This window comes from Acipenser ruthenus, chromosome 31 (assembly GCF_902713425.1).
Source record: "Acipenser ruthenus chromosome 31, fAciRut3.2 maternal haplotype, whole genome shotgun sequence".
NCBI lineage: Eukaryota > Metazoa > Chordata > Actinopteri > Acipenseriformes > Acipenseridae > Acipenser > Acipenser ruthenus.
The window spans coordinates 12,635,077-12,659,592 of NC_081219.1; the positions used below are offsets into that span (position 1 = coordinate 12,635,077).

The 24,516-nt window shown below is 46.0% G+C and overlaps 2 protein-coding genes across 9 annotated transcripts in view; both read right to left on the reverse strand.

Annotated features, from left to right (window-relative positions):
* LOC117396909 (spectrin alpha chain, non-erythrocytic 1) overlaps positions 1 to 11,311 on the reverse strand; it is a 36,494-nt gene extending 25,183 nt beyond the window's left edge. For 7 of the 8 annotated variants that reach the window (XM_034927705.2, XM_034927704.2, XM_034927702.2 and 4 more), the window contains exons 1-6: positions 3,215 to 3,454; positions 2,762 to 2,887; positions 1,607 to 1,747; positions 1,098 to 1,244; positions 732 to 865; positions 467 to 611 (exon numbers count right to left, since the gene is read on the reverse strand). In XM_034927705.2, coding sequence (XP_034783596.2) covers positions 467 to 611; positions 732 to 865; positions 1,098 to 1,244; positions 1,607 to 1,747; positions 2,762 to 2,887; positions 3,215 to 3,451 — 930 coding nt within the window. In that variant the 5' untranslated portion in view covers positions 3,452 to 3,454. Of the gene's footprint in view, positions 1 to 466; positions 612 to 731; positions 866 to 1,097; positions 1,245 to 1,606; positions 1,748 to 2,761; positions 2,888 to 3,214; positions 3,455 to 11,154 lie in introns of those variants that run through there. The other variant, XM_033995233.3, reaches the window with a different exon arrangement.
* Positions 11,312 to 11,815: 504 nt separating this feature from the next.
* Positions 11,816 to 24,341, reverse strand: LOC117973945 (mRNA export factor GLE1-like). The gene is made up of 16 exons (XM_059005338.1): positions 24,123 to 24,341; positions 22,550 to 22,747; positions 21,521 to 21,643; positions 20,707 to 20,855; positions 20,445 to 20,505; positions 19,839 to 20,084; positions 19,402 to 19,633; positions 18,974 to 19,086; positions 18,211 to 18,280; positions 17,553 to 17,695; positions 17,062 to 17,252; positions 16,447 to 16,576; positions 16,020 to 16,124; positions 15,835 to 15,917; positions 15,156 to 15,219; positions 11,816 to 14,651 (listed from the first exon to the last, which is right to left on the reverse strand). The coding sequence occupies exons 1-16, from the start codon at positions 24,219 to 24,221 to the stop codon at positions 14,583 to 14,585; spliced, it is 2,076 nt and encodes a 691-aa protein (XP_058861321.1). The 5' UTR covers positions 24,222 to 24,341; the 3' UTR covers positions 11,816 to 14,582.
* Between the last annotated feature and the right edge of the window lie 175 nt (positions 24,342 to 24,516).

The window sequence follows — 24,516 nt, forward strand, 5'->3', positions numbered from 1 at the left end:
GATCCCAGCTCACCCCAAGGAACCACGGGCATAGCTTTACAAAGCAGTGTGCCGCGTGCAGCGACCATGCACAGTACTGGTTATATACAACAGGTTTGTGAAGTAAATCCCTCACCCATAAAGGCATAGAGATGATCGACGAGAGGAGAGACAGTACCTTTTAATTAGACTAAACAATGCAGAAGAGACCTCAGAGGTCTTGAAAGCTTGCGATTAATTATTGTTTAGGTTAGTCCGATAAAGGCCATCACCTCTCCTTCTCTCTGTCTATTACAAAATGTTAAGTGTGGATCCCAACCACTGCTTTACAAAAACAAGGGATCACTATAACCTGTGCACCACCAGTAGATCTTGAAGTGTTCAAATTGTAATTAATAAATCCTGATAAAAATAATGAAGTCTCTGTGGATCAGTGGGGAGGTTTGCTTTGAGCAGCCTGGCATTTTAAAACTCAATGGTTACAGACCTTGTCCTCCAGTGCAGCCAGGTCCCTCTCCAGCCCCTCGTGCTTGCGGAGCAGCGCCTGGACGCTTGCCAGGTCGCGCCCAAAATCATCCGAAGCCATCAGCTGCTCCTTCTCCTTGATCCAGCTGATTGTTTCGTCTACATCCCTGCATTAAAAAGAAAATACAATGTTGCCGTTCTTTGCCCGTGTACTGAAATCACTCTGTTCCGGTCGATTCTGCCCATGCTGCTCCCCTAGAGAAGGCGTTGTGAAGCCGGTGCTCTACCTGTTGAAGCGCTGCACCTCTGCGGCCCCAAACAGCTTGCCCTGCCTCTGGAGGGCCAGGCCCTTGAGGCGCTGCCAGGCTGCGTTCACCTCGTCCTGCTTGCGGACGATCAGCTCTGCCTCTGGGTGGCTCTCCTGTCCAGGGGAGAGGGGAGGAACAAGGTTAACACAGCTGCAATTGGCATTTGACTTTATAACATAGCTCTTCTTTATTTTCTACACCCGATCTGACCCTGCAGTAGGCAACCTTGGCTTTTGCAGTTCATTCCATTGCAATACTTTGTTCCGAGTTTCCGAGCAGGTTTTTATTTGACCCTAAAAGGGCCATGGCTTCCTTCACCCCCTTCCCCCACTTGATCAGAGGTACCTGCGTGAGCTTCCCAGCGAGCTGGTTCACGTCGTTGACCCGCTCCTCGTGTGCAGCCAGGTCTGTCTGGAACTCCTCGAATTTCTTCTGCAGGACCTCCACATGCTCCAGATCCAGGCCCAGCTCCTCCGAGGTCACGATCGCTTCCTGGGGGGCACAACAGACACCAGAGAGCGAGAGATTACTACAACAAAAACAAACAAACATTCTTAACTGGATATCTAGTGAATATATAGCTAACTGAACAAAAAGGTTTCACTGACCTGATTAGCTTGGCTTACTTAGATAGTGCAGGATCAGTGGTAAATCATGGGCTGCGAAACCAGCAGTGAATAACTAACTAAACAATACAAAAATACGCATGTCCTTTGAACTGCTGCAGAACTTAAAAACAAGCAACTGAAATTTCAGTTGGTTTTCCCTGCTCTTTCAATGCACACGATGACCTCTGTAGTGGATTGAGAGGCACGTGTGCAGCCCCCTCGCGGATGCTGGTACCAGGGGCGTACCTTGTCATTGATCCAGTCCATGGTGTCCTCGCACTCGCGCAGGTACTGAACCAGCTTCTGTGCCTGCAGCAGCCGCACACCCTTCTCCTTGGTCTTCTGCAGCAGCAGCTCCCAGAGCCGATGAAGCTCCTCCAGACGGGTCTGGAAGAAAACCAGCGGCAGCACTTAGAGAGAGACTGGCTTTAAAAAACACACACACAGGGCACTCCCGCACACAACTTCACAGGCATGCTGGCTGTATGAAGCACGCACACTTGTAAAAGCCAACGTTTAGGAAACAGAGACGCCTACTGCATAACAGTTTCACCCATTGCAGGTTTTAGGCTGACAAATTTAAAATTCCAGAAATGGTAGACAAATACAAAATTGACGATAGATTTGTGATCGTCAGGGGGAAACCTTTTTTTCAGAAACATACAAGAAAACGTCAAGTTAGATTCCACTAACGTTCCCCCTGAACATTCACAACGCACAACACTCAGATCTTATTTCCACCTCTGTTAAAGGGAAATAAAGAGACACTCAAAAAGAGATTTCCACAGCAACCAGGCACCTACTTTCAAGTAATTACTGATATTGACCGTTTTTACTTGGGGTCGCTGGGCTGTCCGGTAGGGCGTGAAGGACTGAACCAGACAAAGGATTTGGTTTTACAAACCAACAGATATTCACAATACCCAGTGCATTACTGTCCTCAACTACTAAACCAAGCAGGCTCGCATCCTTACAGTACATGCTGCTGCATTTACTCAACGAGGCTTCTATAAAAATTACTGCAAAGGCAAGATTCATTCTAAATCTCAAATCTAACAGAATTTATTCTGCTTGCATGAGTTGTGCTAGCAGTAGGAACAGTTTTGGTGCAGAAGCTGGTTTCAATAAACCGAGTTCCAATTCTCATGCTGCAAAGTACCAAAAGGCACAGCACTAATAAAAGCAGCTAGAATTGTCTATAAATAGTCCAAAGCACACTTTTAGTGTCCCAGATATTGTGACCTATGAATACGCAATGTAAAAACTGAACAGCAGCAGTGAACTTTACAATAATAAAGAAAAAAATTATTTCCAGTGCATAAATAAATCTAGTCCTCACAGCCTCTGTTCTGCACACAGCGGTGTGTTTTGCATTGCATCTCTGATGATGTAAAGACTTACTCGGATGATGTCGGATGAGAAGTGTCCCTCAGTAATCATCTGGTTCCCAGTCTCGTCCAGCTTGACGATGGCGCCTGCGTTGGCCTGGACTTCAGCCTCGAACGCCTGGTGCTTCTGCAGCTTCCCCTGGAAAACCCAACACACCACCCCATCAGAACTGCAGCAGCTTGCCCTGCATCTCACCACCTTCATTACAGAACTGTAATGTAATGACAAAGGCCACAGATGCACAGTATACAGCAAAACAAAATGCCAGCCTGGAACAGATCTTAAAATATCAAGTCTCGAAATGACAGTACTCGTTCAGACAGCATATCATTTCTGTAATTAACCAGATTCTGATATTCAATAACTCACATTAAAGAATGTCCTTACCAAGTTTCACCACAAAAAAAAGGAATGGACGCACCCCACCTCCACCCTCGCCCCCCAGCATGTCCCTCCGCTGCTCACCTGCAGGTTGGTCGGGTCCTTGTAGTTCTCATCGGAGGCGATCTGCAGCTTCTCCTGGATCCATTTCTCCAGCTCGTCCGCGTCGCGCCTGAAGAACTGAAAGCGGTAGGAGTCCTCGAGCTTCTGCCTCCTCAGCCCGGAGAGCTCCTTGAAGCGCAGGTAGCGATCGAGCACCTGCTGCCTCCTCTCCTGGATATCATCCGCTGTCTCCAGCACCTTCACCCCGCTCGTATCCATTCTCTAGGGAAACACAGGGCAGCTACAATCAAACAGCCCTCTCCGTTCACAGCGCAGCAGCACACAAACAAACACTGCTGCCCACGCAGGTCCAATGCAGTCCTCTAGCCCTCTTAAAATAGGAAGCCCGGACTAAAGAACAGTAATTTAGTGCTGAAACAGTTCACTGGATTCACAGAGTAATGTGCGCCGCCGTAAGATAAACGTATAACATGATCCAAACGTTCCCTCTCCCCCACCCAGATTTCTTTCTTGCCCTGTTTAACCTTCACAGTTCTCTCTTAACTTCCCAATTTAGATACATCTCCAGCGTATTATCAACTCCTCCCCAACCACATTTTTCAGCCACCGATGTCAGATTAGAGACCCAGCTGTGAATGATGTCACCATCCACTACATTCCACAGTGTTTAAACAATAAGTCCAGCAAATGGAGTCCAGCAGCTGGCAGGCAGGCTAACAGACCTCCAGCATGAGGAGAGGAGACACATGAGAATGGGGGAGGGGGAGCGTTCCTGTTTTATTTCTTTTTGTCTGCCAGGCAGGACGCAGCCCCCACCCTCATTTACAGGCAATCAGAGGAAACTTTGAACCCCCCAAAAAAGAGCCAAAGTTCCTTTTACTGTTTATACAGTGACAAGTTATTGTTTTTATTCAACTGAACTAGTATTTGATCTCCTTGACCCTTCCACGCACGGCACTCTCATAGGAGGACAGATACAAATAAAAATAAAATCTAGTCTTCCTTATATGGGGACATGTGGAAGACGCAAATGCATGATGACCTCGTACGAGAATGCCATATAAAAGCAATGGGGAGAAAAAAAAAAAAAAAAAAAAAAAGTCAATGAAAAATATATTTATTAGTGTTCAAAAACTAAAGATTAAAACTGCAAAAGTGAAAAAAACAGAAAGATGTTCTCCCCTCTTGAAATTGCTACAATCAGGTTGCAGAACCAGAAATGTCACGTCACTGAAAACGTTGACAGCCTGCAAACGCTCCTTCAAAATCACAACACCAGTAAAGGCACTTGGACAGGTGTGAACCCTGGGGGCAACGGCATGTTCTGACAATACTCAGATTCTAACAGTTAAAATATAACAAAACAAGGATCATAGCAGGTCAACTGATTTCACAGAGCTGGGACTGTGAACATTTCCAGGCTGCTGTAAATAAAGCCATGAAAGTAAGCTTGGCTATAGTATTTCTTTGGGGCAGCAACTGTAGAAGTTGCTGTTTCCATCTCAACCACGAACGTAAAATGAAATCGTGTATTAATAAACATCATTCGCAAACTGAAAGATTCACAGTTCAAAAAGCCTTCAAGCTTCATATTCCCAGGATTTTCCTCCCCAAGACGACCATCATGTAAATATGCAATTTGCCTCAAGGACTTCTTCCCCACAAACAGCACACTGACATAAGCCAGCCAAGCAGACAGAAAACATCCCCTGTTCACACGGGTCCCCTGAATAGAGAGATCCTTTGTGCAATGGGTTTTGATAGCGCAGTAATGTGCTGGCTTTTATCACGCTGTGGATCAGCTGACAGCAGCTGGTTTGTGTGCGGCCAAAAGCAGTAGGAACTAGCTCCGCTTTCACAGTGCTGCGCCACAACTACCAAGCCATCTAGAGCACGTACAAACTCAACAGCAGGGACGATCCCATTGCAACACGGGCTTGAGAACAGACCTGGGATCAATCACAACTGCACTGGTGCAAGTCGGAATTCACTGCACAATGGAACTGGACGCGTAGTTGAACCCTGGCACACCTGGGTAACTAATACCATAGAACTGATCCACTGCAGTTCAAACACGCATTTGTCATGCAATCGTTATTCTTGTATTTTCAACCACTTTTGGTGACCCCCATTTCTAATATACAGTAGCATGTTTCTGTATTTGCACATGTGATTATTACTGGGTTATTTAGAATAAACCTGTTAATTTGGATTTGCTTATTTTACATTTTAGTGCAATTGCAATGCATAATTATAACTAGCTGTAATTGAACAATATAGCAATTGTAACAGTGCTGCTGCAATTGTAATTATAAATGACCCCAGGTCTGCTTGAGAAGAGTCTTGGAGAAATCGAATGATGGATGTGAAATCAAATGAATATCTGGATGGAATCTAATTGGATAGAAGTCTCCAGGCAGTGTATTCAGTAACACAATACAGAGCTATATTCAAAACAGCTTGACTCTGTACTCCTTGACGACACCGCGCACACATCAATCCGGCCCGGATAAGTGCATTCGCACGCTGCCTGGGTTCCAGCGCCTCCCCGTTCTGTATGCACCTGACAGTACAGCTGACTCAGAGCGATCAGAGGTCACAGCACAGTGGAGCACAGCCATTCCCTCTGCAGCCTGGCTCTGCCTGATAAAGAGCAGCCAGCCAGCAGCTAGAAGCTTCCTGCCAGGCAGAGAACACAAGGAGGAGCTCAGCCTCCAACACACTCTCCACCAGTAAATCAATAAAACACTGGGGAGGCAGGGAGGGAGCCATCCAAAGTTATTAGTCATATGAACAATTTCTTTTCATAGTGATGGAATCAATTCAGGATATAAAGGGTTGAACAAAACAGTTAAAACACCTGCCATAACCTTGTCAATAGGCAGTGTAGGGACACCATGGGCAGCAGCAAGACGTCTGGAAGGACATGCATACATCTTTCTGGAGGGATACGCGACTAATCCGATAACCGCGCCGTTTCCTTCAGGGAAGTCGGGGTGAAAAGGCTGTTCTCCAGACAGACTCCCCCCTTCGAAGCCCTCAGAAATGCAGTCATGATAGCGACGTGCCTGCCAGTCAAGCACCTAACCATCCATAAACATCTTTAAACAGGGTGTTCAAACCGAACCCACTGCAACAGCTTAAACCTACAAGACTTTATTAACCCCCCCCAGTCAAGAACGCAAGACATGTTTCAATAAGGAGCTGTTCTTCTGAAGCACACCATACTGATTCAGCTGCACGGTACACATTCCACCAGCGGTATTTATAGACCCTCCACTTTGTAATGAAATCACTGCAGAGCAGTTATGCAATGCACAGGTGGAGCAATAAGGAAGAGAGATAGCGAGCATAGGCAAGTTGGTGACCATTTCACATCTTGGGATGTAGTTTAAATGGGTCTCTTACCACTCGAACTGGGTTCAAACTTGTGTAGAGCAACAACGTGTGTGTGTGTAATGGGTTACCAGGCTGTTGCTGTTACACGGTTTAAAAAACAATTTATACCGTCCCATGGCGAATGGGATAGCCTAAACGAACTGATCGGACAGTTTCTGACCATTCCTTTTGTTCTTCCGTAGTTCAAGAACCAAAAACAAAAAAATGAGTGAAAATATCGTTGAAGTAAAGTAGTCGTCTATCCTCTTGGATTGGAAATGTACAGACTTTTTTTTTACCTTGAGAGCTGGTTTCAAACAGGGCTCCAATCACCGTGTGACGGCATCAGTGAACAGCCACATAATCCACCAAAACCACATCTGACCTAACAAAAGGTCAAATACTGTGCAAAAAGGACACAGCTAGAAAACGTGCCTGTGGCCGCGTCACCCTGCCCAGGTTTCTAAGAATGTGACACTCGCTTGCAACGCACAGCTGGCGTTTACTGTAGCATATTAAGGAAATGGGTGCGGTCTCGCTCCGAGTCAGTCCAAAGGGTGTGGGGGCTCAATACAGAGAGGATGCAAGTCTGAAGAGACAGGGTGCAGTCACTGCGACAGCAAGAATCTGAGCAACACTGTGCAGACCAGAACAAATGCATTGGCTTCCACTGCACGTCAGAGACCTTATGCACATCACTGCGACACGTGTCTTTAATAGAAGTCCAGATATAGAACCTAAAAACTTTTTTGTAGGGTTTACAAAACCACCGTTGGTAGCCGCAAACAAATACGAGGCTATTGTCTTGTGTGTTGGAGTCGTTCAGTGGTCACAGCTGCAGCCACAGATCACACAGGAACAGGGCTCGATGACATCGCTAACCCTAGCTCTGCGTGGCATGGTAAGGTTTTATCTCTAGGGGTCAGATTGTATTTGTAACTTCACTTTCAAGTCAGATTAGGGGTGTGCTGGTACTCGGAATTGCTTTTAAGTATTTATTTAAAAAAAAAATACTAAAAGCAGGTAGAAAATTAATCCATTCCTTAATGTGTTGATTTCCAAACAAAAAAAAACAAACAAAAAATACTGTCCTTCCCTCACCTTTACAACCGAGTACCAATCAATGGCAATTAACTTCCGCACTTTTAAAAGCCAATCGGAAGAGAATTTTCCTCTCATCCAGGGAGCTGATATTTTTGCTGCCGGACTGAAAATATCGTCAGTTTACGAGAGTAAGGAGTATCACAGCCCTAGTATAGATGAAGTTTTAGGACTTGCAAAGCTACCAGTAATAGTATCTGTACTGATGTTTCCATGAACTGTAGAGCAGTTTGGCAAGGAGTTTGAAGTCAGACAAGTAAAGCCATAACACCCATGGTACAAGCCTGAAATGCTGAGGTACCTACAAGTACTGCAGTACCGATGTATTACAGTTAACACCAAAATGATATGAAGTTAGTTACCTGAATTTAGAGGCTGCAAATCAGAGGTTACTCAAGAAGAAAAGGAAGAATACCCACTGCAATCCCACATCCATTCAAACCCATGCACTAGCACACGGAGGGTATCATTTCAAATCAAAACCAAAATGTCAAATCTCACACAGATCAGACAGAGGCAGCGTTCCGGGAGTACTGCACTTTGCAGGACTGCTATATGCATTTGGCGTGCGTGCAAAAATCACACAAGACCTATAGAGCAATCTGCAAGCTATTGAACAAAGAGCTTTATCGATATCAGACCTTCGACTATCCATGTGCAACTCAGGACAGTCAGGAAGAATAGAAAAACAAGGGGACTGATGTCAAGAGCTTCCTGCAACAAAGCTAGCCGCAGAGCCTCTGCAATGACAGCGCAGAATCACTCACAGCCAAGTCACACCCCCAGCCCATGCACTGTCAGCACTCTGCTCCCCCTGGGAAACACAAACGGTGGGTGCTGGGGCCTTTTGATACTAGAAACCAAAGTAAAGCGCTTCTTGTAATGTATATAACGTTCATAATGCAATCTATTCCTAATTCAAACACACACACACGAATGATACCTTCAGGTTGGGTTTACGAAACATGGACTGCATGGTAGCAGGTGATGAAGCTGGCTATAGGGTACAACAATACTGTTAGAGGAAAAAAACAAACCATCAATAAAAATAAATAAACAGTTTAAAAACACAACATGATGTATAGGAATCAATATTCAAAGCAGTCTCTCAAAAGAGATGCGCAACATCGGAAAACAAAAATAATGCACATACGCCACTGAAAATATCATCCATTTATAGCAATGGCAAACGCATGAGGACAGCAGAGCTGTCAGTTTTGTGTTGCTGTAATGCTGAAGTTACACATCGTAGCATTCTGACTCCTGCGTTTACTTCACAAGCCACTTCTTATGCATTCTGGGCACGTACAGGAGGAGTAAAATCCAAACTGTAAATCACCCAATAGAACACATTCAGTGCATGACAGAAACACTACATGCATGTGCACTTTAAGGATGTGTGCCTGTGTGTATGGAGGACTGGGGCAATTAATACCAAAGCTTAACACAGGCCAAAGTGCTGGGAAAAAACCAGTTCAACACCAAGACGATTCCAGTGAAACACGCATACAATGCAGATTTGAGACCCCATGCACACAGAACAGAGACCTCATCCTTACAAGCCAGCTGGACGGGGTTAACCGAGGCAGCAGGTTTCAGCAGACCAGTCCTGCCCAGCTCTCAAGGACAGAGGAAGAGAGGGAGAGATGCAGTTTCCACATGCCAGAGTCCAGAGTTAAACAGCACACGATTGGAATATAAACGGTTTTCCCAGCCACTTCCAGCACTGTTAACTAGCAATGGTTAACTAGCAGACCTCCAACTATGCCAAAAAATGTCACGGCCCACAGCCGCCTTGTTTTTTTTTTAAATATAAAGTTGCTGTGCTTTAACCCATGAAGGTGAAATCATATCAGCCCCCCCCCTCTCCAGGAATAAGAAGTGTAGGTAAAGGACTGGGGGGGGGGCGCCTGCTCAGCCCAATATTGTGATTTGACCCCAGCAGAGTCCTAGAGAGAGCCTCACAAAGCAAGGAGCAGGGGAATAATGCAAACATAGAGACATGATTACACCGGAAAACATGCTCGTTATAACTCATCTCTGCAAAATAAAACGCTAATTTAAATAATAATAATAATAATAATAATAATAATAATCAGGCTGGCACCGAAGTACCAGATCCGTGAGGAATTGACTTTGTGACTCGGTGAGGCGTTGCATACATTCCAGATCAGAGGAGTGTGGTCCGGAGAGACTCGCCTTGATGCGCACACCAATCTCGACTTAACAGACAGACCCAGCTGTGGGCTCCCATCAAGGGCCCCTACCATGCCGTAATTTATACGGCAACACAGACCGATTTTAAAAATGCGCTACAGATTTTAATAGACCTGCTGCTCTTAGTTTATTTTATACACGAAGTCCATGAACTTAAAGCAGAGGGCTTATGTGTTCAACTGGTTGATGTTACTTGGAGAGACTGCTGCGGCACTCTGTATACGCAGACATTATTCCCATCAGTCCCGCAACGCTAAACCGTGACTGTGGCGTGTGAGTGGACGTGAGCTTTGCCAGGTTCCCAGTTAAACAAGTCACAGTGACAGTCTGGCACAGAAGGCAGCCATTTGCAGTGGTTGCTCTGCTACATGTTTATAACGGCGCGCCTTGAGCAAGGTTCGCCGGTCACAATGTATTCGCTCAGGTCAGACGTCGGGCTAGTGCATTTTTTCAATGGGCGGTGTAAGTAAGTCTTCATCGACATTTTATAGCATCATTCTTACAGTAACTCGATATCCCTAAGCCGTATCCATGAATTTAATTCCAGTAGGCTGGGCGGCTCCTGTTTCCTTGCTCTAGAAAAAATAAATACAACATGTCTGCCGTGCGCCCGAGCTAGCCTCCGTTTCCAATTCCAGCTGGGAAAATCCAGCAGCATTCATAACAAGCTTTCAATTTTCAACCGGAAAACAAAACCTTAGTCTTTACTCTTAGGAACCGAAGATTTTTAATTTGTTTTGCAATATATTAATTTAGCTACAGCATTATCAATTTCAATAGAGGAATGCACACTAGCCTCCGAAGGAAAAAAAAAAAAGTAGCTCGTAATTTTGCTCACAAAATCGGGTGAATTCATCGAACGAACAACCAAACCAAATACCGTGATATACTACATACACAAACATACATGTTGGTTTTATTTTGAATTTCATGTACATATTTTAACGTGATGATTATGTACTTATAACATTATAAACATGATCGGTAAAGCTGCTAAAAAAAATACATCAAAAATAGGCGAGGAAGGGTGTGTCGCTGCAACACGAAAATCAGTAAAGACGAAAAACAAAGATATTCTGTTGTCACTTAGCAACATAAGCTAAATATTACATTTAATTTTCTAAAAAGCGGCACCCAGGACAAAGTCTGTGACATCTGCTGGTTTGTTTAATGTATAAACAAACCAGTCTACAACAACCCAAAAATAAAGCTCCAAATACGCGGCTTGATCTGCCAAAACACACACAGACATTTGTTGTTCTTACCTGCTGTTTAAAGTCTGCGATCTGTAATATTTAAGGAATGTACGCAAAGCTTCAGCTCGCTTTCGCGCTGCCTCTCACTCTCGTGAATGAGTCGCTTCAACCGTCGAACCACAATTAATACTCTGCTCGAGCCGGTGACATCATACACCGCAGCAACCACCCGAACGTGAGCCGAGGGTTGACGGAAAGAGCCGTGCAAGGGGGGTGGGGAGGACAGACGTTTGACCACGAATGCGCATGCGCACTCTTACTGTTCCAGGCCCTTCTGAACCTAAACACAGTATAATTATGCTTAGACACCTGCTTTTATGATTCTTATTTTATATGTTCTAGTAATTAGTACATTACCAGTCACCCACAACTATAAAAACTACCAAATCATAGAGTAGGTAATAATAAAAACAAAAAACATGAACCATTATTTCACAAACATTTCCACTGAAATGACATTAGAGTTTTTCTACATAATTAGTCAATTAAACAGCTCTTTTGTTGTTTAATCCTCACTGCTGGCTCAAGAATTCAGTGAAGCCCACGGAGTATTAGCTCTTCATATTCCTGAGTTTTTACAGTTCTCAAATGATATAAGATTATACACACACACACACAAAAACAGGCAATGCTTTCATTAACAAGAAACAAACACATGCTTCTACAGATACACTGCTCAGGTTTTATTTACACCATTTGCATACACCAGCTTTTACAATAACATATGCGTTTATATCGGACACATTTCATATTTCACATTAATAACCACCTTATTAAAATACGTACATTATTAACAGGTTTTTTTTTGTTTGTTTTCCACACACAAGCCCGTTCGCAGAGCAAGTGAATTACATTCATGCAGAAGTCAATCACTCGGTCAGGTAATACTGTTTCTGTAGAGTACAGTACCACGTCCCTGAATGAATCAGGGGTCTGTACATAACGGCAGTACAGGACGGTTTCAAAACACTCTCACATACTGCTGACGGCTGGTTTCACAAACCCAGATCACGGACTACCTTACCTAAATTAACACTAGGTAGTCCAGGATTAGCGTGAATCAGCGTCTGTGAAACCAGCCAGACAGTTATGTGTCATTCCGGATTTAAAACACAGATGGTGCCCCCTCCTAACCCTCCCCCGTCGTCTAGACTCTCTAGAGCCGCGGTTCTCAAACTGTGGTCCGGGGAACCTTGGGGGGGTTGCTGAGAGGGTCCCAGACACTTCTATTATGTAAAACAGCAGTTATATATATCTGATGTAGATGAGGCACGCTCCCCGGATTCTTTGTATAATCTCTGCACGGATCACGTCGCCTCCTGCATTCCTGCAGCACTGCGGATCTCCTTGCTCTTTTTTTTTTTTTTAATATCCCAGCCAGCACACCCATTTGACAACGCACTGCAATTTGCTGACTCAGGTGTTGCTACAGAGCTGTTAAATGTGCCAGCACTAAGAGCCTGGAATGGCAGCACCAGGCTGAGCTGAATTGGCTGCCCCTTCATGAATTCAGTGCAGAGTCTCAGTTCACTGATGTGTTTCAGAGGGCGGGTTTAACCCTTAGATCCCAGAGTGTTGTTCCTGAACAACCACGATTCAGCGAATCAAAAGGGTGAAAGGGGAGAGGTGGTGAAGTCCAAGAGAAAACCACCATGCCCCTAATTCACATTCAAATAATAATCTATATACACACACACACCTTAACAGGTACACCTTATACAGTTAAATAAAATAAAAGGAACTGAAGTTTTTAAAAAAAACTCAAAAAAATAAAACGACATTGCAGAGTACGGCCATTCCGTTGTGTTTCTACAGTTCTGAAACTTAAAATATCAAAACATCAAAATCATCTTAAAATAGGCAATTTTTTAACCAATGAGAGAGGACATATGCATTAAACTTCCTCTTAGGTACTTAAACCCAGAAATAAAATCGCAAACATTTATAATAGAGCGCCATTTCACAAAAAGCAAAAGATTTTTAAAAAATGTAATAGACAGGGCTACACAGAAAAGTAGCTTATACATTTTTATATACTTCCCTGTAACTACAGGTATGTTCAAGTTTTGCTTCTAAATCCACTGAGCATAGCAGACTATAACCACTGGCACAACCACCTTTATAATACCATATTAAAAAGAGATTCAAATAACACATGCAATGCAAGATTCACCCAAGACTCCCAGTCAGGGAAGCAGAGAGCTCCACTTGCTGTTACTGGACATGCCCCTGTGTCTGAGGAAAGCCGCTGGCAGTGTGCTCCTCATTCACTACAGTGATGAGCCACACCTGCTCCAGGGCTGTGGGTAAAAACCATTAAACCTGGAACGAGTTTGAAACATCGCAATTACCTTAACTAAGGTATTCTTCTTGTTTAGAAACATTGTGTCTCGTTTTCTGTTTCATTTTTCAATAGCACCCATAGGATCTCCATAGAGCTCTCAAACATGGCTTAGTTCTAAGTACAGCTGGTACACCAGAGTGTAACCAATAACCTGTCCCCCCTGCAACACTGCCCCCACTGTTCTATATTAGCGTTTCTTGCACCAAGGGCAGGTTTATGATTACACACTGTAGTGCACCAGCTTTGCTCCGAGAGAAGACGACATGTTTGAGAGCTCCATGGAGCATGGGTTTAACATTTTTAATAAAATCACCAGGATGTGAGGTGTGAGACAGAACAAGCTATACAAAACCTAAAAAGAAGAATATATTTGTTAAGAGAGCTGTGATATTTCTTTGTTAAAAAAAAAAAAAAGGAGTTGTTCTTTAACAGAATACGCTGCTTCTAGGGAAGCCCCTGCAATGCGATCATTAAAACACAATCACAGCTTTGGGCAAACGTGACATCGTGAAGAAAAAAGAAACATGTTTATCCAGTGACGGAAATAAGACTCCCATTGCATAGCAGCGTGATCCATTCCTGGTTTTCCTATGAGTTTAATCAGACACACCTGAGCTTGTTACCTGTACACTGTGGCTAATCAAGCTCGCAGTAAAACCTGGAAATGGGCGAAACTGCTATGCAATGGGAGTCTTATCTCCATCCCTACAAAATGATCAAGTTACTGGTTTGCATGTGTAATCGGAATCTCTGTTTTAAAGAACAGGCTCTACAGATGCACACAGATCACAAGCAGTGTTGCACGGCTATGAGATCATGCTTCGGCTTGGCACCCTGTTCCGAGCTGTAAGTCTAAGGTATAAAGTACAAAGAATAACAAAAGACAATTACTTCTACGTCATGATTTCGCAATGGGACGATTTCATACTAGATTTGCCCAGTGCTGCTGCATTGAGATCACCTAGTTGCTATTTTTTTTTCTTTTCTAGATCCCAAAAGCGGTTTCAGATTCGGTAACGTCAGCACCACAGCTGCAGATCCCAGATGTTTCCAGTCAAGAGCTTCCTGCCCAAACGCCCCCACAGCACCCCGCTCAGGACCTCCAGAACGATGAACTCAGATGGCCCTTCGGTACAGGAATTTCACGACGTTTGAGGCAGTCCTGAGATACAAAACGAAGCAACAAGAAATTCAGAGATGAGGACTATTGGAATTAAATAACGTCCCCCTTTTTTTACTCTGATCACGTTTGAAATGTTATTTACGTAAATAAAATAACACTCAGAAACATACAAAAAAAGAACAACATATAACAGTTTAAATAATAATAAAAACCGGGCTTTCTATATTGCTTGTTAAGGCGCTTCACATTGGGTCTGCAGCACAAATACATCACGAGGTGCAATTTAGTCAATTAAATTGGCTTTGAATGAAAGCAGCTGAACAATCACACCAATTATTCTGTCTCTAAAATATCAATTCATTTGAAAGAACTGGAATTGATTTTAAAAAGGAATTGGGATCGAAACCAGGAATTGATCCCAACCCATCAGCAACAGCAGCAGTAACCTCCTCTTCGTGTTTTCTAGGGATCAATTAATATCCTGCACAAACGGGATCGTTTTTACTGTTGCAAACGTGATGAATCGGCCCGCGCTTACTGTACCTCAAGAAACTGCTTCAGTCGCATCACTGATCCCATCTGTCCGGTAGTGGTGACCGCTTCGATCCTACAGACCAGGAAAACAAGTCAACGTCAGCTCATCCCAAATACAATTACCCTGCAGAGATGCAGGGGCCAAACCTGGTGGGATATGATGCATTCCAAAGAGAGAATCAGAGAACCTACTAATATCTCTGTGTGTACTGATCAGATCAGGAAGGGTCAACAGTAAAGAGCACAGCCAGGTAAAGCCTCCATCCATAGGGAGCACCTGATTAAGATTATCACAGATGAAAGCTGAAGTAATGGTTTGCAGCTACAGTTTGAGAAGCTGAACGTGAGTGTGGGGCTCAGGTGGAGTCCCTTATTCCTGCAACACAGGGAGCTGGAAAACCTTTGCTTTGTGGAGGGGGAAAAGCTATACTGCAGTCTGTGCAAAAAAATAAGGAAATACACTACAGGGATGGAAACAAGACTCCTATTGCAGAGCAGTTTCACCCATTCCAGGTTTTACTACAAGCTTGATCAGCGACAGGTAACAAGCTCAGGTGTGTGTTATCAAACTCATAGTAAAACCAGGAATGGATCAAACGGCTCTGCAATGGGAGTCTAATCTCCATCCCTACACCGAGTGACGATCCCCGCTTCGAAGAGAGAGATCGTTCAGTTTATTATTCAGTACCTGGGGAAGTACTCTTCCTTAATCATCAGAATCAGCTTCCAAAACTGTCCCTGATACTGTTTCATCAGAGCGTTCCCGCAAACCTGGGGGAGCAGAAACACAAGCAATCTGTCAGAATCTTAAGAGAGAGAGAGAGTCTAATACACAGCTCCCTCCCCCCTCCTCCTCCTCCTCGCTCTCTTTACCTCCAAGAAATCGAAGAGCAGAGTCGCTGTGATGTCAGCCAGGGGCTCCATGTTCAGCATCTGTGCCAGCCAGCGCCAGCCGTGGTTCAGCCCGTGGGGGTCTGCCTGTGGTGGGGAGGAGGGATTGGAGAAGTCACGATGTTAACGCATTCAAGCACACCCATTCTGTTATTCTCAATGTGATGAAGAACGGTGCTACCAGCTACTGGATAAGCTGGCTAATAAGACTAATAATAATAATTATTATTAGTCAGTCATTTAGGAGATGTGACTTACAGGGACTCGGGGGTGAACTATGCATCAGCTGCTGCTGCAGAGTCACTTACAGTAGGACTTCTCCGAATTAGATATATAGTTTCTATCGCCTGATTCACTTTGCAGGTGGCCAGTGGAATTTCACATTCCCCTCCCAGACCCTGGTCCCTACCGCTTGTTTGTTGCCGTAGGGCCACCGTAGCTGTATGATGGCGGCGTAGAGCCGGATCATCCCGGACATCCTCTTCAGGAAGCTGTCCTGAGCTTCCACCCCGATGTCATCCACGCGATACCCCAGAATCCTGTGGGAGCAGCCAGGTCAGCAGCTTACACACGCAGCAGCGGTCTCCCAGCCTACACAAGCTTTTTTCCCTTTCTAAAACTTTAAACATGCATGCAATCTTATAACACAAACATATTCTCAAATATATAACGTTAACATTCATCTCATGTAAACCCACAAGCCACACCCATAACCTTGTAATTACCCAAGCTAGTTTTTAGTGGCTCAAAACCACACTGTCCACACATCCAGTACACTAGTGCAGAGGGCAGCAGAAACAGCAGATGAGCTGAAAAACAAGGCTAGGTGTGGCAGCCCAACGTTCAAAAGCAGGCACTGACAGGTATTTTATTGCTGTTTATAAATATCAGATATTTATGTATTGGTTTGTTTTGTAATAAAGCTGGCAAGAGGTGTTTTTTAAACCCTTGGTAAGCACTGCGTTAAAATATCACTCCCAGTGTTCTCTCCCCAGCCCTGCCCGCTGTTTGGTGCTGGCCTTACCTTTGGTAGTCCTCGATGGAGGTGCCCTCCTTCATCGGGGGGTAGCAGGGCACGGAGTAGGGGCACTTCTTGTGTAGGTGAGCCAGAATGAGGTCCCCCACCTTGGGATGGCGCTCCCAGATTCCAGAGGCAACAACTGCAATGGGGAAGGCCGCCTCGTGGTGGGAAGCAACCTCCTCCTCTCCTTGTTTCTGGGGGGACGGGGACGAACGACACAAAAGACGGACGGACAGTGAGGTCAGTTCCTGGTTGTAGGCAACCAGCCATGATGTTAAAGGCCTCCTTTTACACACGTCAAAATAAACCTGGCATAACTGCAGATCCTTTCAGTTGGGTAATAATACATCTAAACACACAGTACACCACACAGCAACCAAAACCTCAGAACAAACGAGGGCACACGACCTCTGAGAAACACACGGCCCCACTCTAAGATGCTCCTGTGTGTCTCTGTATCACTCATCAGTGCTGTCCCGGCCTCGGACACTCACCACAAACTTCTCTGCCAGTTTGTAGCTGACGAAGTCCAGCCCCTGGGGGTGCTGACTGGCGGAGACGGGACGCCCCGCCGACTGGACGCTCTTACAGGACAGCAGGACGTCAATCTTGTCAAAGATCTCCCTCAGCTTCGAGCCTGCAAGGCGAACATCACCGAGAGAGGAATGCTTAATGACGGGAAGCAGCGCTCGATGGGGGAGGGGGGGAGGTATCCTGTTTAAGCAAACGCTCGGGAAAGTCAGGGATGCAAATAAGACTCCCGCTGCATGCTTTTTTTTTTGGATAGAAGGCTGTCAATGGCAAAGGATGACTCCCAGACTTGTGCAAACAGCTTGACAAGCCTCTAAGAAGCGGTGCTAAAATCCAGAGGCAATATTAAATATTAATAAAGATACACACTCAGCGGATGTCAGTACTTAGAGTGAGTAGCGGGGTTCTGAAAAATATAGCGTTACACGTCCCCACGTGTTGCTACAACTGTTTAAATAACGTACCTGGCATTGTTCTTTTAAATGTTAACATCCTGACTGCTTTTAACACTTATAACTTTACTGTTTCACAGCTCTTTTAAAAACACGCGTGTGACATTGAAAGCTGAAGAAGGGTGTAAATGCCTTACAGACAGATAGAGAAGTCTCTAAGCACGCTGACCTGAGATGCTGGAGATCTGGCTGACTGGAATCGAGGCAGCCTTCTGCAGCTCCATGCGGAGCTTCTTGGTCTGCAGAGAATCGGGAAATCAGAACGCGTTCGTTAACAGGTGCAGAAGGAACGAGAGGCTCTGAAATCAACTCGCTGCTCTCCCCATCACTGTGCAGCTTTCATCTCTACAGAGCAGCCCATCTTCTCATGCAAATTACTTATTATTTAGCAGGAGGCTGCAGAGTCACTTCCAATAGAACCTCGTTTGTTTTACGTCTCATCTGCAGGACGGAGCACAAGGAGGTTCAGTGACTCGCTCAGGGTCACACGCGGTGAGTCAGTGGCTGAGCCGGGATTGAACCTGGAGTCGCTTAGTAACAAGCCCCTTTCTTTAATCAACGGATCACCAAGCCTCCGAAAAGGAATTTGTTTTTTTTTAAACTCTGTCATTCGCCGGTCTATCAATTTCAGTAAAAGCATTGTTCAGTGCTCTATTCCAAGAGTCAGTAAAAAATTAACGAGTAAGACTGCCAAAGAGGGGAAAGAAATCAATAGGTGCAAACCATAACAGAGATGTGCTGTAAAGTGTATCAATCAACAATGTTACACACAAGGACAAGAGGGGCAGAGAAATGGGAACAGAACACGGACATTAGATGGTGCAATAAAAGTAACACAGTAGCAGGGATGTTTCAAAGGCAGATTTCTACTGCATCCCCACACGTCACGCGTTATTCCTCTCTCTCTCACACACACACACACACACGTGCACCTGCATGTCCTTGCTGCTGTTGAGCTCCTCGAAGGATGCGGCACACTGCCTGGATAGTTCCTGCAGCTCCTTGTACCACTTCAGAGTGCTCTCCTCAGCCGAGGTCTGCAGCCCTGGACAAAGAAACTTTGTATTCAACTTGGATTCCCAGCACAAAAAGTGGATACGCTTCAACAAATGCATTTTACCTATAGGATCATTTACTGCAGATGAAAATAAATCAATTTTGAAAAAAAAAATAAATAATTGTAAAAAAGAATTTAGCTGGTTTATTTTAACAATTTTAACCCATTCCAGGTTTTACCATGAGCTTGATTAGCCGCAGTGTATAGGTAACAAGCTGTGGTGTGTCTTGTTAAACTCATAGTAAAAACAGGAACGGATCAAACTGCTATGCAAAACGGGAGTCTTATCTCTCTCCCAGTCACCTGCTTTCCTCTGCTTCCCTTTCTGCTCAGCAGGGGGCGCTGTGGTCTGAGGCTTCACCTCCTGCTGCCTCTGAAGCTCTAGCTGCTTCCTCTTCTCCTCCTCCTCCGCTAGGTCCCTCCTCTTCTTCTCCAGGGCCGCCTCGATGTCCTGCCGCATGATGCCGATCATCGTGCGCATTTCCTGCAGTGCCCCTTCTGCCCTCGCCATGTCCTCCGCGCTCGGGAACTCTCCCTGAGAGTAGAGAGAGAGGGAGGGACGAAATCGAAGGGAGTTTACTGGAGGAGCAATCAGCGATCAATTTCCTAAATCGAATACCGGGTAATAAAATCGATGCATTGAGAACACTTCATTATTCAAAAGCAAACACACCATAACGCTGGGGAATGTTCTAAACCACCCTTTCAGTAACCCCCCAGAGCCTGTGGTCAGCTCTGACCTCTGCAGTGGTGCGGATGATCTCGGAGACGTGGCCGCAGAGCTGGTTCCCGCGCACGCTGTACCCGGTCAGGTCGAGGGAGGCCTGGACAGAGTTGGGGTCGATGAGCGTGTTGAGCTGCAGCACCTCCTCCTGGACAGAATTGAGCCGGCGCAGCCTGTCCCGCCCTTCCACCTGCCGCTGGCGTTCTAACTCCGCCTCCCGCAGGCGCTGGAGCTCCGCCTCTCTCAGCTTCAGGTTCTGGATCTAGGAGAGAGGGACAGACTTATGGAGTGGCACATCTCTCTCTCTCTCACACTCACAGGCACACACACAATGCATACTTAGCGTTATGAAGTCTTTGTCTCGACTCTCAAGTTAAGATCACTCTACCTATGAGACACTAGAAATGGACAACTTCAGTGACCTCATGGTCACTGATCACCACAATCTTGAAGGTTGTGGCGCTGCTAAAGAAAATGCTTCCGTATCAAACACTCTATACCAAACCTGTGCCCTGCATAGATCTGTATTCATTTTTAATGACAAGAGAGATTTCTTCCATGCCACGCTAGTTTTAGTGTGTTCATTACAGTGACGGATAGAGGGGGAGGGGAGTTCTGATACCTTCATTCTGTGGCGATGCTCCTCCTTCAGCTTTTCCTGACGCCCCAGAGCCTCCTGGGAACTGTAGTCAACAAAACAAAAAACTATTGTAAAAGGTGCAATGGTCACTGCAGACACAGTTTTTTTTTTTTTTTTAAATTGCAATAAAATCTTTTAAGTTCTTGTACAGTACACACACACTCAGGTGTGTCCGTGCTGTGATGAATGGAGGATTAGCGGCTGAGCTATCCTGTGGTTTCTACCCCTCCTGGGCTGGTTTTACCTGCGCTCCAGCATGTCTCGCACGCTCTGGTACTCCTGCCTTCGTTTCAGCTCCATGAGCTCCTCGAATCTCTTGAGCTGCTCCGACTCCCGGCTGGCCATCGCCCCCACCATCTCCTCCTGCAGCTCCAGCCTCTGCCTCAGCAGCTCCTGCGCACAGACAGGCAAACAGAGACTCGCTCAGTAAGCATACAGGCACACCACACAGTCAGGCCTCTACGAGGTGCATTTAGATACTGTAGGGATGGTGGAAAGATATGAATAGTCCACCTTTGGTGTCGTGCTGAGATGTGTAGAAGGTGTGTGCGTGGGAGGGGCTGCATGTTGCTAAAATGTACAAACCTGAGGACTGGCCGCTGTTTAGAGCCTCAGATCCTCAGGGCAGGACATGTCCTGTAAGTATAATATGCCAGCCAGACCTGGGCTCCATTCTAACTGTAACTTTGCAATTCATAAATTAATTGATCGACTGCAGTTGTAATTATACTGTGCAACTGATCGATTACAAGAACAATGATTGCATGACAAATAAATCACTAACTGGACCGTATTTACAACCACTTTGGGCGACCCCATTTGTTCGATAAAACCGTTCTATAGCATGTGTCTGTATTTGTAGCTGCGAGGGCTGCCGCGGTTCTTTAGAATAAACAGAGTGATCATGATACTGTGTGGAGCTGTTGACGTTGCTTCGTTTGTGTCATTAGAATTGTAATTACTGCAGCATATTTGTAACTACGATTCTGCTGTAATTGTAACTGGGATTGAACCCTGGTCTGCTGCCTGCCTTGATCCTCAGAGTACTTCCTCCTTACCTGTGCCTTTTCCCGGTGGTTCTTCTCACAGACCCGGATGCAGCCCTCCACCTGCGTGGCCCGTGCAGACAGCAGGAAGATGGAGGGGTCGGGGTCCTTCTGAGTGTTCTCCACAGCATCGCCCTGCAAAGCACAGAGTCAGAGCCACAGAAGACAGAGTCAGAGCCAGAGCCAGGGAAGAGAGAGTCAGAGCCAGAGAAGACAGAGTCAGAGCCACAGCCAGAGCCAGGGAACAGAGAGTGTCAGAGCCAGAGAAGAGAGAGTCAGAGCCAGAGAAGAGAGAGTCAGAGCCAGGGAAGAGAGAGTCAGAGCCAGAGAAGAGAGAGTCAGAGCCAGAGCCAGAGCCAGAGCCAGGGAAGAGAGAGTCAGAGCCAGAGCCAGAGCCAGGGAAGAGAGAGTCAGAGCCAGAGCCAGAGCCAGGGAAGAGAGAGTCAGAGCCAGAGCCAGAGCCAGGGAAGAGAGAGTCAAAGCCAGAGAAGAGAGAGTCAGAGCCAGAGCGCTCAGGGAGTAACCAGGAACTGCGTGAATCTCCCACATGACAACCTAGTAAAACCAGGAATGGATCAAACTGCTATGCAATGGGAGTCTTATTGCCACCCCTGCTTTATTTATATATATATATGTTTGAAAGGAGGTATAACTGTAGTGTACAAACATGAAAATAAATATAAATCTTGTTTTTGGATGCACAAGTACATTTCAGACAAAAGTCTTTCTTCAGCTGTGTCGAAAAAAGTAAAACTCAGTGCAGTAACTCGTTATTTTTTAAGAATTCTCTGTCTCTCTGTTTATGTATTTATTTTATACACAGGGCGATTAGAAAGTCAGTTCACCACATCAATGGTACGGTGCGTTGATGTGGTAAACTCACCTTCTAATCACCCTGTATATACAAACACCAAAACACAAAAACTAAACAGCAGGGTTCCTCAGCCTTGCTGAACTGAAGTGAGTTAAGACAGGCTGCTGCTGGATTGCTGTGGGCAAGGTCGTGTGAGAACAGGAGTGAGAGACGGGACCCTCGCTCACCTGCACCTCCTCCCACTCGATCGCGCCTCGGGGCTCTGCTGGAGGGGAGGGGTCCCGGGCCGGTGCGGAGGGCTCTGCGGAGAGCCCGGTCACAGAGACAGGGCTGGAGGGGGCTGCTTTCTGGGGCGATCGAGAACTCAGCTGCCGGAGGACCCATGCAGAGAGGCAGGGGGTCGTGTTCACACTCTCCAATACACCCTGCAAAGACAAAGGATCAAACACTGTCATCAGAGCTAAACCGAGGACGCGGTAAAACATCTCTCTCATCAGAGCCTGGTCACCCGGTCATCTCTCTCATCAGAGCCTGGTCACCCAGTCACCTCTCTCATCAGAGCCTGGTCACCCTGTCATCTCTGTCATCAGAGCCTGGTCACCCAGTCACCTCTCTCATCAGAGCCTGGTCACCCAGTCACCTCTCTCATCAGAGCCTGGTCACCCTGTCATCTCTGTCATCAGAGCCTGGTCACCCAGTCACCTCTCTCATCAGAGCCTGGTCACCCAGTCACCTCTCTCATCAGAGCCTGGTAACCCAGTCACCTCTCTCATCAGAGCCTGGTCACCCTGTCATCTCTGTCATCAGAGCCTGGTCACCCAGTCACCTCTCTCATCAGAGCCTGGTAACCCAGTCACCTCTCTCATCAGAGCCTGGTCACCCTGTCACCTCTGTCATCAGAGCCTGGTCACCCAGTCACCTCTCTCATCAGAGCCTGGTCACCCAGTCACCTCTCTCATCAGAGCCTGGTCACCCTGTCATCTCTGTCATCGCTCTCATCAGAGCCTGGTCACCCGGTCATCTCTCTCATCGGAGCCTGGTCACCCGGTCATCTCTCTCATCGGAGCCTGGTCACCCGGTCATCTCTCTCATCGGAGCCTGGTCACCCGGTCATCTCTCTCATCGGAGCCTGGTCACCCGGTCATCTCTCTCATCGGAGCCTGGTCACCCGGTCATCTCTCTCATCAGAGCCTGGTCACCCGGTCACCTCTCTCATCAGAGCCTGGTCATCCGGTCACCTCTCTCATCAGAGCCTGGTCACCCGGTCATCTCTCTCATCAGAGCCTGGTCACCCGGTCATCTCTCTCATCAGAGCCTGGTCACCCTGTCATCTCTCTCATCATAGCCCGGTCACCCGGTCATCTCTCTCATCAGAGCCTGGTCACCCGGTCACCTCTCTCATCAGAGCCTGGTCACCCGGTCATCTCTCTCATCAGAGCCTGGTCACCCGGTCACCTCTCTCATCAGAGCCTGGTCACCCTGTCATCTCTCTCATCAGAGCCTGGTCACCCTGTCTGGCTGCCTGCATGGCTTATTGGTTGGGAAAGTCACTTAAAAACAATATGACAGAATGTATGTCGTTTGGGTTGGGTTTATGTTTAATTTTATTTTTTTATTTGGAACACACACACACACACACACACACACACACACACACACACACACACACACAGTCTAGACTAAACTGAAACTTAATAACAACGCGTTATAAAAGTGATGACCACAAAATACAGCCGCTCTAAAGATCTGTAACCTGCATACAGACAGTTCAACGTGCATGTTACAGAGTTTTCACTCTACCTCGCCCTTTTCCAGCCAGTCTGTGTTGTATTTCAGTTTCCCTTTGCTGGAGTTCTTCAGGGCTTCGAGTGTATCCCAACGCAAACTCTCGGCAGGCATCGTTTAAATTCGTGAACACCAAACGGGAAACTCTAAAGATACGGTGCAGAAGTCACTCCACACACCGCAGACTATCCAATATCACAGTCTCCAGCATTGACACTGTACCAACGAATGAAACTCCACTTCCCTTTCCGGGTTATTGTTACACAGAGTGTTTTTAAATAAAGATCTGGCGCCCCCTTGTGGAAAAATAGTAGAGCGCTTGCATTCTGGTTGCAGGATCCCTGCTGTTTGATGGAATCGTTTTTGGAATACACTTGGTATTATTTGCATGCTTCCTTATTCTAAATAG